The sequence below is a fragment of the Lynx canadensis genome, chromosome A2 (assembly GCF_007474595.2).
Source record: "Lynx canadensis isolate LIC74 chromosome A2, mLynCan4.pri.v2, whole genome shotgun sequence".
Lineage (NCBI taxonomy): Eukaryota > Metazoa > Chordata > Mammalia > Carnivora > Felidae > Lynx > Lynx canadensis.
Genome location: NC_044304.2, coordinates 103,676,529 through 103,691,484, shown reverse-complemented (window position 1 = coordinate 103,691,484; position 14,956 = coordinate 103,676,529). Strand labels below are relative to the sequence as shown.

The window sequence follows — 14,956 nt, the reverse complement described above, 5'->3', positions numbered from 1 at the left end:
GCAGAAATAAAATATATAAAAACAAACAAACAAAACAGTAGAAAAGATCAACGAAACCAAAAGCTGGTTCTCTGAAAGAGTTAACAAAATTGATAAACCCCTACCCACACTTATCAAAAAGAGAAAGGACTCAAATAGATAAAATCACAAATGAAAGAGGAGAGATCACAACCAACACCAAAGAAATACAAATGATCATAAGAGAATACCATGAAAAATTACATTTTAACAAGATAGGCAATCTGGAAGAAATGGAAAAATTCCTAGAAATTCACAAACTACCAAAACTAAAGCAGAAAGAATAGAAATTTGAATAGGCCCATAACCAGCAAAGAAATTGAATCAGTAATCAAAAATTTCCCAACAAACAAGAGTCCTAGGCCAGATGGCTTCCCAGGGAAATTCTACCAAATATTTTTTTTTTATTGTTTATTTATTTTTGACACAGAGAGAGACAGAGCATGAGCAGGGGAGGGGCAGAGAGAGACAGACACACAGAATCTGAAGCAGGTTCCAGGCTCTGAGCTGTCAGCACAGAGCCTGATGCGGGGCTCAAACTCACAGACCGTGAGATCATGATCTGAGCCGAAGTCGGATGCTCAACCAACTGAGCCACCCAGGCGCCCCTCTACCAAACATTTAAAGCATGGTTAATACCTATTCGTCTCAAACTGTTCTAAAAAATAGAAATAGAAGGGTAACTTCCAAACCCATTCTATGAAGCCAGCATTACTTTGATTCCCAAACTGGACAAAGACCCCGCTAAAAAGAATTACAGGCCAATATCCCTGATGAACATAAATGTATTAGCAAATCAAAATCAACAGTACATGAAAAGAATTATTCACCGTGATCAAGTGGGATTTATTCCTGGGTTGCTGGGGTGGTTCAATATCCACAAATTAATCACTGTGATACACCACATTAATAAAAGGAAGGATGAAAACTATAAGATCCTGTCAATAGATGCAGAAAAAGCATCTGACAAAATAAAGCATCCATTCTTAATAAAAACGTCCATAAAGTCTGGATAAATGGAACATACCTCAACACAATAAAAGCCATATACAAAAGACCCATAGCTAATATCATCCTCAATGGGGAAAAACTGAGAACCTTTCTCCTACAGTCAGAAATAAGACACAGATGTCCACTCTCACCATTACTATTTAACATAGTATTGGAAGTCTTAGACTCAGCAATCAGACAACAAAAAGAAAATGTATCCAAATCAGCAAGAAAGAAGTCAAACTTCACTCTTCACAGACAACATGACACTCGATGGAGAAAACCCAAAAGATTCTACCAAAACATTGCTATAACCAACACATGAATTCAGCAACATCTCAGGATATAAAATCAATGTGCAGATATCTGTTGCATTTCTGTATGCCAATAATGATGCAGCAGAAAAAAAAAAAATCAAGGAATCGATCCCATTTGCAATTGCACCAGACACAATAAGATACCTAGGAATAAATTAACGAGGTAAAAGATCTATACTCTGAAAATTATAGAACAATTTTAAAATAAATTGAAGAGGACACAAAGAAATGGAAAAGCATTCCATGTTCATGAACTAGAAGAAAAAGCATTGTTAAAATGTCTACACTACCCAAAGTAATCTACACATTTAATGCAATTCCTATCAAACTACCACCAGCATTTTTCACAGAGCTAGAGCAAACAATCTTAAAATCTGTATGAAACCAAAAAAGACCCCAAAGAGTCAAAGCAATCCTGAAAAAGAAAATTAAAACGAGGCATCACGAATCCAGATTTCAAGCTGTATTACAAAGCTATTGCAAAGACAGTATAGTACTAGCACAAAAACAGACACAGATCAATGGAACAGAACAGAAAACCCAGAAATGGACCCACAACTACATGGTCAACTAATCTTTGACAAAGCAGGAAAGAATATGCAATGGAAAAAAAGACAGTCTCTACAACAAATGGTGTTGGGAAAACTGGACCATTTTCTTACACCATACACAAAAATAAATTCAAAATGCATGAAAGAGCTAAATGTGAGATAGGAAACCACCAAAATCCTAGAGAAGAACACCAGCAGAAACCTCTTCAGCCTCAGCTGTAGCAACTTCTTACTAGACATGTCACCAAAGGCAAGCGAAACATAAGCAAAAATGAACTATTGGGACCTTATCAAGATAAAAAGCTTCTGCACAGTGAAGGAAACAATCAGCAAAACTAAAAGGCAACTGATGGAATGGGAGAAGATACTTGCAAATGTCATATCAGGTAAAGGGTTAGGATCCAAAATCTGTAAATAACTGATCAAACTCAACACCCAAAAAACAAATAATCCAGTGAAGAAATGGACAGAAGACATGCATAGTCATTTTTCCAAAGAAGACATCCAGATGGCTAACAGACACTTGAAAAGATGCTCAACATCACTCATCATCAGGGAAATACAAATCAAAACCACAGTGTGATATCACCTTACACCTGTAAGAATGGCTAAAATTAACAACACAATAAACAACAGGTGGTGGTGAGGATGCAGAGAAAGGGGAACCCTCTTGCACTGCTGGCGGGAATACAAACTGGTGCAGCCACCAGTGTGGGATACAAAAATACAGATTCAAAGGGGTACATGCACCTGAATGTTTACAGCAGCATTTATCAACAATTGCCAAACTATGCAGAGAGCCCAAATATCTATCAATTGATGAATGGATAAAGATGTGGTGTGTGTGTATACACACAAACATATATGGAATATATACACATATAAGGGAATATTATATATGTGTGTATACACACACACACACACACACACACATATATATATACAATGAAATATTAGCCATCAAAAAGAATGAAATCTTGCCACTTGCAATGACATGAAGCTAGAATATATTATGCTCAGTGAAATAAGTCACCCAGGGAAAGACAAATACCATATGATTTCACTTAGGTGTGGAATTTGAGAAACAAAACAGATGAACATATTGGAAGGGGTGGGGGAGAGAAGAGATGGAAACAAACCACAAGAGACTCTTGATAGATAACAAACTGGGTTGACAGAAGGAGGTGAGTGGGAGATAGGCTAGATGGGTGATGGATACTAAGTCAGGAACTTGCGATGAGCACTGGCTGTTGTATGTAAGTGATGACTCACTGAATTCTACTCCTGAAACCAATATGGCACTGTATGTTAGTTAACTAAAATTTAAATTTTTAAAAAATGGAAAAAAATAAAATAAAAATGAAAAAAAAATGGACAGACTTGAGCAGCAAACTTGAAAGAAAGAACAATGGAAATTACAAAGTCTGAGGAACAAAAAGGAAAAAAAAACTTGAAGAAAAGCGAACAGATCTTAAGAGGCATGTGGGACATCAACAAATGGACCAACATCTGCACTGTGGAAGGCTCAGAAGGAGAAAAAGGACAGGGAGAATATCTGAATAATGACTGAAAACTTCCCAAAGTTTGATGAAAGATGTTAATATAAACATCCAAGAAGCTCAGCAAATACCAAGGAAGATAAACTCAAAGAATCCCACACCAAGACATATTATAATCAGTATTTCCAAAGAAAAACACCCAAGGAAAATCTTCAAAGTATAAAGACAGAAATTCAGAATCATCACATATAAAGGAACCTCAGTAAGATTATAAGCAGATCTCTCATCAGAAATTTTGGAGGCCAGAAGGCAGTGGATTAATATATTCAAAATGCTAAAAGAAAAAAGAAAAAAAAAAAAAAAAAAAAAACCCTGTCAACCAAGAATCCTATGTCCAGCAAAACTGTCCTTCAGAAGAGTGAGAGAAATTAAGACAGTCCTAGACAAACGAAAGCTGGGGGAGTTTGATATTACCAGACCTGTCCTGCAAGAAATGCTCAAGAGAGCCCTGCAGGGTAAAAAGAAAAAGAAAAAAAAAAAACAAAAAAGGACACTAGACAGCAACTCAGAGCTATTATGGAACAATAAAGATCTCAATAAAGGTTAATGCATGATCAATTATAAAAGCTGGTATTATAACAATGGTTTGTAATTTCACTTTTTACATAATGTAAGAGATGAATACATTAAAAAAATTAATACCCTAAAAGCTAACATTATACCTGTTTTTAAAGTCCACATGCATGTTAAAGAAGGATTTAAATTAGATATGCAAATATACACAAATGACCAACAAGCACAGGAAAAGGAGCTAAACGTTACTAATCATTACGGAAATGAAAATCAAAATTATAATGAGACACCACCTCACATCCAATAGGATGGCTATTATCAAAACAGAAATAGTAAGTGCTGGCAAGGATATAGAGAAATTGGAACACTTATACACTGCTGATGGTACTGCTGCTGATGGTATATCTGCTTTGGAAAGCAGTATGGTGGTTCCTCAAAAAATTAAAAATAGAATGACCATATAATCCACTCTCAGAGACATCTGTACACCCATGTTCATAGAAGCATTATTTACAATAGCTGTAGGAGTAACCCTAGTAACTACTGATAAATGGATAAGGAAAATGTGGTACAGATATCATGGACTACCATTCAGCATTAACAACGAAGAGCATTCTGCAATATGCTACAGTATCGATGAACTTGAAGACCTTACTCTAACTGAAATAAGCTAATCACAATGAAAAATACTGTATGATTTCCACTTACATGAGGTACTTATGACAGTAGTTAAAATCACAGAAACTGAAAGTAGAATGGTGCTTGCCAGGGGCTGGAGGTGAGGGAGGAATAGGGAGCTACTGTTTAATATGTAGACTTTTAATTTTTACACTTAGAAATGATTAAGATGGTAAGTTTCATGTTATATGTATTTTGCTACAATAAAATATTTGAAAAAACATTAGTTACACTAAAATATAATTAACCCTGAAACTTCAGTCTATATCAGTGCTGTTCAGTAGAACTTTATATGATGTTAGAATTCCCTATAACTGCACTATCCAGTACAATAGCCACTAGACATATATAGCTACCGGGTACTTGTATGTGGCTAATGTGACTGAGGATCTGATTTTTTTAATTTTAATTTTAATCAATTTAAATTCAAGTTGTTACATGTGGCTAGTGGCTAACATTTGGACACTTGGACAGCAAGTCTACAAAATGTTGAAAATCTTGATATTCCCCATTATAAAAACCCATTTAAAAACATATAAGAAGCTGTTAAAAGTAAAATAGTTTTCAAATATTTTCTTCAAATTTAAAAGAATGATCAGGAAGTATTTCTTTCAAAGTCTAATTTATAGTTATCTTTATAAATATGGTTATAAGATAAAATTATGTTTGATATTTAGTTTATGTATCAGTACTCTTAGTTTATATCAATATCCTCAGTTTACACCAATACCGCTGAATGCATCTTAGCTTTCTCTTACCAAGTATTTTCGAAGATTTCTTGCCATGTGAAGTCAAAATTCACACCTTTCGCTCATTAATAAAGTAAACATTACCAAACTAATATTTATTTTTTATAAGTAACAGCTTTAAACTTTGAACTCCAGTAAGAGTTAAATGCAATATACCATGTGTTATGAAGACATATACATTAACTGCCAAAATACAAATTTATATTGAAGGCATTGATTTTAGTATCTAAAAGTTCCCCTTCATTTAACCAAAATTGTCAAGCAACATTTTAACACTAAAAAAGTTGACCAATAAGAAAAAAACAAGGAAATAATTTATCATGTGTTACTTAAAAATTTTTATGTCTATTCCAAGCACTTTATTCCTTGAATTCACAGATTACCATTAAAATTAAAATACAAATAAAATGTAATACACTAAATTGTTCCTGTTTTGTCCCTCTTGAAAGATTAAAAGATCAAAGACTGGTATGAGAACTAAACACCTAAACATATCTCCTAACTGAAATAATTAACATATTTTGAAATAATCTATTGGCAGTCCTAAATTGTGAAAACCCCACAAACGTTAAATACCATTAGTAAATAGTAACAAATACAACAAACATTAAAACAGAAATGCCTATAGAAAGATATCAAGTTATATCACAGAAAAGGGCCAGTTCCTTGTATTTACAGATTATAACCTTAAGTGATCATTTCTACCAGTTGATGTGAAATGTAGTCAAAGTTTCTCAGACAGTTCCAATTCATTTTTAATATACATGAATTTCTGGGGTATGGAAACAAGTCCCTTTTTTAGGACAAATCATTATTGTTGTTTTTTTTAATTGAGTTTTTTTCCCTTTTGTTTCTCATTTTGTAACTATAACCCTTGTCAGAACATTCTCTAATTTCTCATGGTCATTTCTCATCCTCACCAAAATACATTTAAGTAACAAAAAAACTTGCATTAGAGCCTTATGACAGTAGTACCATTATTCCCTGAACTCCACAAAACATTGAACAACACAGAAAATCAAAACAAAATGTAACCACCAATGAAGAAATTTATCTATTTCTTTTCAAAACAACTGACACGATAGTTACAGTACAGAGTCACATAGATGGACACACTACTTGAAATTTTTCCAACAGTGTATTAAATACTAAAGTCTCTTTTATGTATCCTTTAAGATATGAAAAAGCATATTTGCCACACTAATCAGTACAATAGGTCCTAAGAAATAATAATCTAGGATAAAACCATGGCCTGTCCAATTCAATGTTATTAAGTATTATTTGGGGGTAAAGTCATAATTATCTTTCATAATGTCAAAACACATACCTGGCTTCTTGTAATAACCCACTAAGCTGCTATCCTATATATTTAATCCTCTGTATTTTTACTTAATATATTCTACTAAGGGTTAGAGAATCCTGTAATTTATAATTCCCATGCAAAATATTAAAAATAATCTTAGGTAATCAAATATTGAATTAAAAAGGAATTTTAAAGTAATAAAAGTTCATGTCAGGAATTTATAGAAAAGAACAACCTTCATACTGAAATGAAATACCAAGAGATTTTCTCATTTGCTGTATCTTCTTCATCTCCTACACCATACATTGCAACTTATGTTCAGAAGGGGGATTAAAAATTTTTAACTACCAAAGAAAAAATATTTCATTCATTAACGCTAAGACAAGGAAGTAGACTAATTCAATTTATAGAAAAAGTTATTTGCATACATCAGAGAAAAAAGGATCTTATGAGTCCTTAAATGTAATAAATGCAATGATACTTTATTCCTCAAATATTATACATAATTCATGTTTGGCCTTTTTTTTTTTTTTTTTGCCTTTACAACTTACTTCCTTCAGTCTTCAAAGATTCCATACCAAAATTTGTTTCTTCCCTCATCTCTAAGCCTTTTCCCATATTTTCTCCTCTTTTTAGAGGAAAATTTTCACTGGTGCCTAAACCACGATGAGCTATCACATCAACTCTGTTAGCACAACTGTCATCAAAAAGATAAGAAATAGTAAGTGTGGAAAAAAGGGGACTCTCAGACACTGTTAGCAGGGAAGTATACTGGTGCAGACACTATGAAAAATAGTGTGGAAATTCTTCAAAAAATTAAAAATAGAATGCCTATATGATCCAGCAAGTCCACCTCTCAGTATACAGCCAAGGGAAAAATCACTACCTTGAAAAATATCTATATTCCAATGTTCATGTATCATTATTTATAATAGCAAAAATATGGAAACACCCTGTGTCTATTGATGAATGAATGGATAAAAGAAACTGTGGGAGAGATATATATATAATGGTATATTATTCAGCCATAAAAAAGAAGAAAATCCTAGCCATTCACAATAGCATATACGGACCTTGAGGGAATTATGCTAAATAAGTCAAAAACAAGTATTGTATGATCTCACTTATATATGGAGTATTTTTTTAAACCCACAAATTCATAAATAAAGAATACAGATTGGTGGTTGCCAGAGGCCAGGAGGTGGGTGCTAAAGGGGTAAAGGTGGTCAAAAGGTCTAAAATCCCAATTAAAACATAAATAAGTCCTGGAGATGTAACATACAACATGATGACTAGAGTTATCAATACTGTATTGTGTATTTTAAAGTTACCAAGAGAGTAGATCTTAAAAGTCCTTATCATAAAGACAAAAAAAAAAAAAAGTCACTATGTATAGGAATGGATGCTAACTAAACTTACTGTGGTAATCATTTCACAATATGTACACCTAAAACTAATCCAATATTTTATGTCAATTATCTCTCAATAAAAAAGGAAAGAGTTAATGGAAGAAAGGGAGGATAAATTATTAAAAATAGGGGAAGAAACCTTCCGTAAATTCTTCACTGAAGAGTTTGTGCTATAGATTTTATCTTAATAAACAAAAGTATATCCAAGGAATAAAAGGATATAATAAATATTACTCAATTATCTAATTGTCAAATAATACCCTTCAGAATATTCCTTTTTATTTTGAGAGAGAGAGAGTGAATGAGGGTGGGGGCAGGGGAGGAGCAGAGAGGGAGGGGAAGAGAGGGAGAGGGAGGCAGGGAGGGAGAGAGAGAGAGACAGAGAGAGAATCCCAAGCAGGTTCTCCACTGCCAGCATGGAGCCCAACACAGGCCTCAAACTCAGAAACCATGAGACCATGACCTGAGCTTAAACTAAGAGACAAACACTTAACCAATTGCTACTGAGGCGCCCCCAGAATATTCTTTAATTAGAAAAAGCAAGACAAATTCTGATCAGGTGGGTGGTGGAAACATAGATTACTCTAAAATTAAAAGAATTACTTATTATTTGGGCTATTCTACTAAATCAAACCCTTACTAATTTATACAGTATTACGCTTGTCTTAGAAGAATGTAAGGCAGTATACAAGGTCATATATTTAAAAAGAAACATACCAAGATAACATAAACTCAAAGCAAGACAAAATAGATTTCTAACACTAGAAGTAAATCCAAACAGTATACTTTCACTAGTCTATCACCTGCCAAATTCCCCATCCACCAAGCACTCTTCATCTGATTTGTCACCCCTAATCCAACCTTAGAAGATCCTGGGTTTCTCTCCTGCTCCTGCTCCTGGACAGCTGAACATCACTGGAAAAAAAGCAATTAACCAAACTTACTAAACTAATTCACTGAACATTCCTGTTCAGTATATACTATACATATATACAAACACATACACATATACACATATATGCATACGTATGCATATATATATATATATATATATATATGTATATGTATATATATGGCCTCAGCAGGTCGTTTATCTATTTTTTTTCCCACAGTAACTGTTGGAAACTATCTCCTGTCTTCTTAAGTTCCCATCATCACCCCAGGTCCTCTACCTCTCCACAGACTACTTCTATTTCACTGAAAAGTCAGAGCCTGTCTAATGTGAACTTATTCAACTTCCCTACTCTCCACCAATAATTACTTCTGCATCTTTATCCATTTCTTCTTTCCTGTTACATGTCTTAAATCAGTCCAGCACAACCAATCAACTATTGTGGTGTGGACCAAACAGAAAGCATCTAGATCTCAAACTAGTATCTTCCAAAAGCAGTGCTGATACTGGGAGGAGAGAAAAGCTAAGACAGCAGGTGCTTAGTCTATCATGCCGAACACAGTATTTGAGAAGGAAAGATTGCATAGTAATTCTAGCTAGCAGTGAACATAAAGGGGCATACCAGAAAGGGAGTTACCAAGTGCACACAGCATAAAGACAGCAAAAGCAGTGATTGGTGACATTCAGAAATGTATACCAGTAGGCTTTGTAGAAATTTAAGCCAGTAACAGGCCCAGTCATGAGATAAAGGTCCAGGAACCCTTTCCCTAAGAGGAAAGGACTTTTCTAGAACCTCTTTTCCTAAAAAAAGACTGAGAAGAACTAAACAGAAACAAAGCAGGGGTTAGGATTAGTGGTGTGTTAGTAAATATCTAACACCTAGCTCTCTATGGAAAAAAAGTGGTAATTTGTAGCATTTGCCAATTTCTGCAGTACAAATACTCCTAACCATAGTCAATTTCCAAATACCAACAAGGCATCAGAGAACGCAGAATGGGGAAAAGATGCATAGTAGCACACCATTACAGTTTTTCTACCATACATATACAATAGACTTAAGTAAAGAGCATACATAGGTAATATTTAGGAAGTGAAACTGTTTTAATGTTTATTATCTTTCATATAACTTCAAAAATAAACTGAAAATGTTGAAAAGAAAAAAGTGCCTCTCACATTTGAGATACACTAAAGAAAAATATAATTCTATAAAATTTACTCCAAAACTAATACACTCAATTAATTGCTAAGCAAAACTAAGTTGATTACAGAGGCCAAAGGAAATTTGATAACTGGAAACTAGAAGATATTGAAGACTTCACTTTGTTCCAATATTACCTTCTACTTTTACTTTAAAACACTGCAACCAATGCATAGGACCCTAAGTAGTTTTAGGTGTTTGGGGGAGAACTTTCACTAAAACATCCGAGGCAACGAATGCATTTTCATCTGAAGTTCTTCCAGAAACTTACACACTGGAAACCAGAACTCTGCAAGCAGAGCAATATTAGAAAAGTTCATAATCTCATTTAAGTAGAGAACTGCATCTCTCCATATCAAAGCACCTGGACCTGGAGACTACCAAACTGGCTTTCAATTTATAAACACCCACCTAGGATGCTTATTACCACTGCTGGCATTCTAATAAGCTACAGCATTTTCTTAGTAAACTCTGGTTTCAAAAGCACATATCAAAAAGTATATACATAAACTCCACTATACTCGAAAAGGGCATACTAGTAGGACTCTCTCAAGACAAACTGATAAAAGAACACTATGAAAAAGCAATCCTGTGAAAATGGTGAAACAATAGAAGCTTCCTAATAAAATAAACAGAGATTGCTTTATGAGATGAAACAATGAAGTCAAAAAACATGCTTAATGTGTTTCACAAACACATGACTTTTTATATAGATTATCATTTAAGAACCTGGGGTTTACTCTTTTCTAAAAGTAGAAAGGTAATTTGTCTAAACAGAATACTGATGTTTATTCCAAAGTTTTCCATGTCCTATATTTTTCCTATATAGAATCGGCCTATTAAAATTTGAGCGTATCTCTCTCCCTTGAACTAGAATTAAGGAAAGGATACAATTCATCATACATAAGCTTTTATAAAACATCTGTAGTTATGCAATACACCTAATAAAAAAAAAAAACCTTAGAAACGTATGTCAAATGTTTCTAGATTTGCAAAGAATGGTTAAACTTAAACAGAACTAGCATAAATGACAAATACCACAAGTAAAGCCTTGGGTGAAACTAATTAAAAATATTAAATTACAAATAAAAGCATGAATATGGAGGCAAGTTCCTGATAAATTCATTCAATTTCAAAACAAAAAGCATTAGAGAAATTCTTATAATAAAGAGAATTAAAACACCTGAGACAGAATTTATGCCTTAACTATTGATATCACAACAGCCTCAATTAACTTAAAATTCATTTCTCAAAAAAACTATTACAGATTTATTCATATAATATTATAATAAATATTTATGTCTGAAGTGTTCTCACCACAAAATAGAAAATGGGAACTAATGTGAAGTGACAGATATGTTAATTCGTCTGATGCTGGTGATTATTTTACAATGTGTTAGTATATCAAATCATTAAGTTGTATATCTTAAATATAATTTCTAATTGTCATTCATACTTCAACAAAGTTGGAAAAATATTAAAATATCAATTAAAAATGTGCTAAAAACTTCATTATAAAATAGGACATAACACTTCATCTTATACTATTGCAACAGAGAGCAAACCAGTTCTACCATTAAAATCTCTTTCATTTTACTTACCAGTAACTGTTTTTGGTCTTCCTTGGCATCCTCGTAAGAGGGGGATCCAGACACCCAAGGTGGTAATGGAGTTTACAGGTATCACACAATAAAAGAAGATGCTGATCATGGTTCTTCTTACAAATTCCACAACTTTGAATAAAGGCAGCAAATAAACGATTAGAATAATAATTATTTTAGTGAAACAGCTATTTACAGCACATTTTTTTAAATTTTAAAATTTCACCTTGGATTAATGTTTCTTCTATTAAAATCAAGTGTTTTTTTTCTTCAAACGTGCCTCTTTGTAACATCAATAATTATTAGTTCTAAATATTTGAGACTATAGAAAAATAGCTGGATCTAGTATAATTATTATTCTGGTGTCAAACTTTTCAGAGAGGCATATGTAAGACAGTATTCTCAGGATGCCTGGCTGGCTCAGTTGGTTAAGTGTCTGACTCTTGATTTCAACTCTGGTCATGATCTCACAGTTTGTGAGATCAAGCCCTGCATCGGGCTCTGGGATGACAGCACAGAGCCTGCTTGGGATTCACTCTCTCCCTCTCTCTGCCCTTCCCCTGTTTGCTCTAATAAAAAAACTTAAAAAAAAAAAAAAAAAGAAGATAGTATTCTCAACATCACAGCTACCTCAATTTAGTTATCACTTAAAACATTTAATATTAGCTCAACTTTTCTCTAGAAACATAACTATTAAACAAAAAAATTTTACAATTTTCTACTTCTCTCAAACTACAGAAGTTAATTTACAAACAAAATTGTTTATTTTAACATTAATTATAAGCCTTTCAATGAATCTTCAACATGTAAATAAGCTACATTTCTAAATAAGTCTCTTCAAAATCAGACTTTGAGTCTTAAAAGTACACCAATTGATATTTTTGTGAGGAATGGGGAATTTTGCATTGTTGTTACTGTTATTTGGATTTTTGTTACTTTTCAAGGAATCCAACTTTTCTTGTGCAAAATGTCAACTTAACTACTCCTGAGAGCACAGGCACCATGACTGGAATATCTCTGTTTTTTTATACTGGGAACATAAAGTGTGAAGAAAAAGTTGTTAAGAATCTCTAACAGCTACCCATCCATATAAGAAATAAAAATGATTTTTGAAGTTTTAAATTATCCTAGAGAAAAAGGGTCACATACACGCAACAATGACAACCAGTACTTGGTTCTCAATGCTACTCAAGTGAAAAAGGAAAATCATTTACAATACATTCTGAAACAAAAATGAACTGTGCTGACAAGTGAGAAGCACTCTGATATGCATGGTGGTTCCAAACGAACCAATTTTGTTTGGAAAAGCTAGACTGAGCCAAGAAGTCTTGGCTATGCAAAATTATGATAGAGACAAAAAAGTAAATAACAAAAGCACTTCTAGAAATAAAATTATTACAACTGAGCATATAAAAAAATATAGACAGATTCAAATCTAGAACTTATTTTCATTATCCACCACTGTACAAAGGCAGTAATTCAGATTGTATATGATACCCATCACTACCTAAAAACACATGCAAAGCTCTAAAACTCATTAAAGTAAAATAAAATATAAATGCCCATTAAATAATAGATTATTTTAATTATTTAAGAAAATGATCATCTACATTATTTAAAGTCACTTTCCAATTCCCCCAAGACAATGGATTGTTCATTTCCATGCAACTTTTGGACATATATCTCCACTTATTTAAAGGATACAAGTCATTAATCTTATCATTAAAAGAGGAGCAAAAATCTCTTCTCTCATTCAACCTAAACCATCTTTGATAAAGGTATTGATAAAATGAATTTCAAATGCATTTAACATAAATTCTAATACGGACATAATCCATTCACAAATATTTGAAGCATCTTGTTACTAAAAGTATGAGTTTAAAAACACACAATATTAATCTGTTATCATTTTATTACTTGCCTATAAAGTACTGCAGGAAGAATAGAAGTCTTTTGTGTGCCTCCTTCTTTTTTACTGGGTTTTCTCTCCTTGGGTGCCCGCAAAATTGCCGGTATGTTCAACTTCTATTGATTTGAACAAATGCAGTTTATTTTGTTTTAAAGAAAAAATATAAAGCAACATTCTCCTCTATTTGCCACTCAAGTCAACTAAATATGCTAGAATTGTGAGGGAGAAATGTCTTACCAGCTATTACACCAGCAAAAAGAATTAAAATGAGTTTCTGTCTCACAGTTACTCTCATTAAAAATCTATAATTACATAGTCTCATCCCTTTTCAGTGAAACACTAAAACATTATGAAAATTAAACTTCTACTTTAGCTTTAAAAAGTGAAAGACAAGGACAAGCATTTAAGAGCTTTAAAAAACCACACACAATACACTTGACAAAAAGAATATTGAAGCCGTTTATTTTCCTCAACATCCCAGCTACACGGTGCTCCATAGGTTAATTAGAAAAATTATCTTATTGGACCAAACTCTCCATAAAGTGAATGAGATTCTTTTTGGGTTTCTACTAATCTGTAGTATGCTGGCTTCTGAGACAGCAACCATCTATCAAAGTCATTTCTCGGTGGCCTGGTGGGCCGACATCTGTTCAACCAACTGGAAAAAAGTGTCATGCGAGTGGTACAAATGAATTCTACTTCTTCTGTGTATTTTACATTTGCACAAGGAAATTTGTGAACTTCTGTTAAAAGTCATTTAATAAATGACAATGCTCTTTTATGGTACATAATGCTTTACACTAAATAGAAGATTCTTATGAGACAATCTTGCAAATCAAGCCAAAACATAATGTTAGCTTGGCAAATAAATAATAGTCTTGCACTCAACATTAACTTCTCTAAATATAAAACATAAAGCACCATAATCTTCCCCAAATCCATCAACAACCTATCAATAGGAAGAAAGGTCAATTCTCCATAGGTGACTGCTTCTTCTCACCTCTTAAATTATGTTATTCATTGTAATATAAGCCGCATACATCCTGTTCACAAAAGAAGCATCTTGAAAGCTAGCATAGCACAACATATACCAATATGTATTATTTTCTAAAATATTAAGTCTACACAAATTGTATGATAAATTGACCCTTTGTAAACTTCTGAAACAAGTACAATGAAAAATATCTCTTCTTTGATAAACTCCTTCACAAATAAGACTACTTTCACAGTACCACAAGGAGTCTCCATCTCCTTCTAAAATATAACAGA

At 33.1% G+C, this 14,956-nt stretch overlaps 1 protein-coding gene across 6 annotated transcripts in view; it reads right to left on the bottom strand.

Annotated features, from left to right (window-relative positions):
* The window catches only part of PHF14 (PHD finger protein 14), a 217,538-nt gene that overhangs the window by 141,680 nt on the left and 60,902 nt on the right, over positions 1-14,956 (bottom strand). For all 6 annotated transcript variants that reach the window (XM_030308019.1, XM_030308020.1, XM_030308026.1 and 3 more), the window contains exons 12-13: positions 13,700-13,803; positions 11,779-11,910 (exon numbers count right to left, since the gene is read on the bottom strand). In XM_030308019.1, the coding sequence (XP_030163879.1) occupies positions 11,779-11,910; positions 13,700-13,803 (236 nt within the window). The remainder of the gene's footprint in view (positions 1-11,778; positions 11,911-13,699; positions 13,804-14,956) is intronic.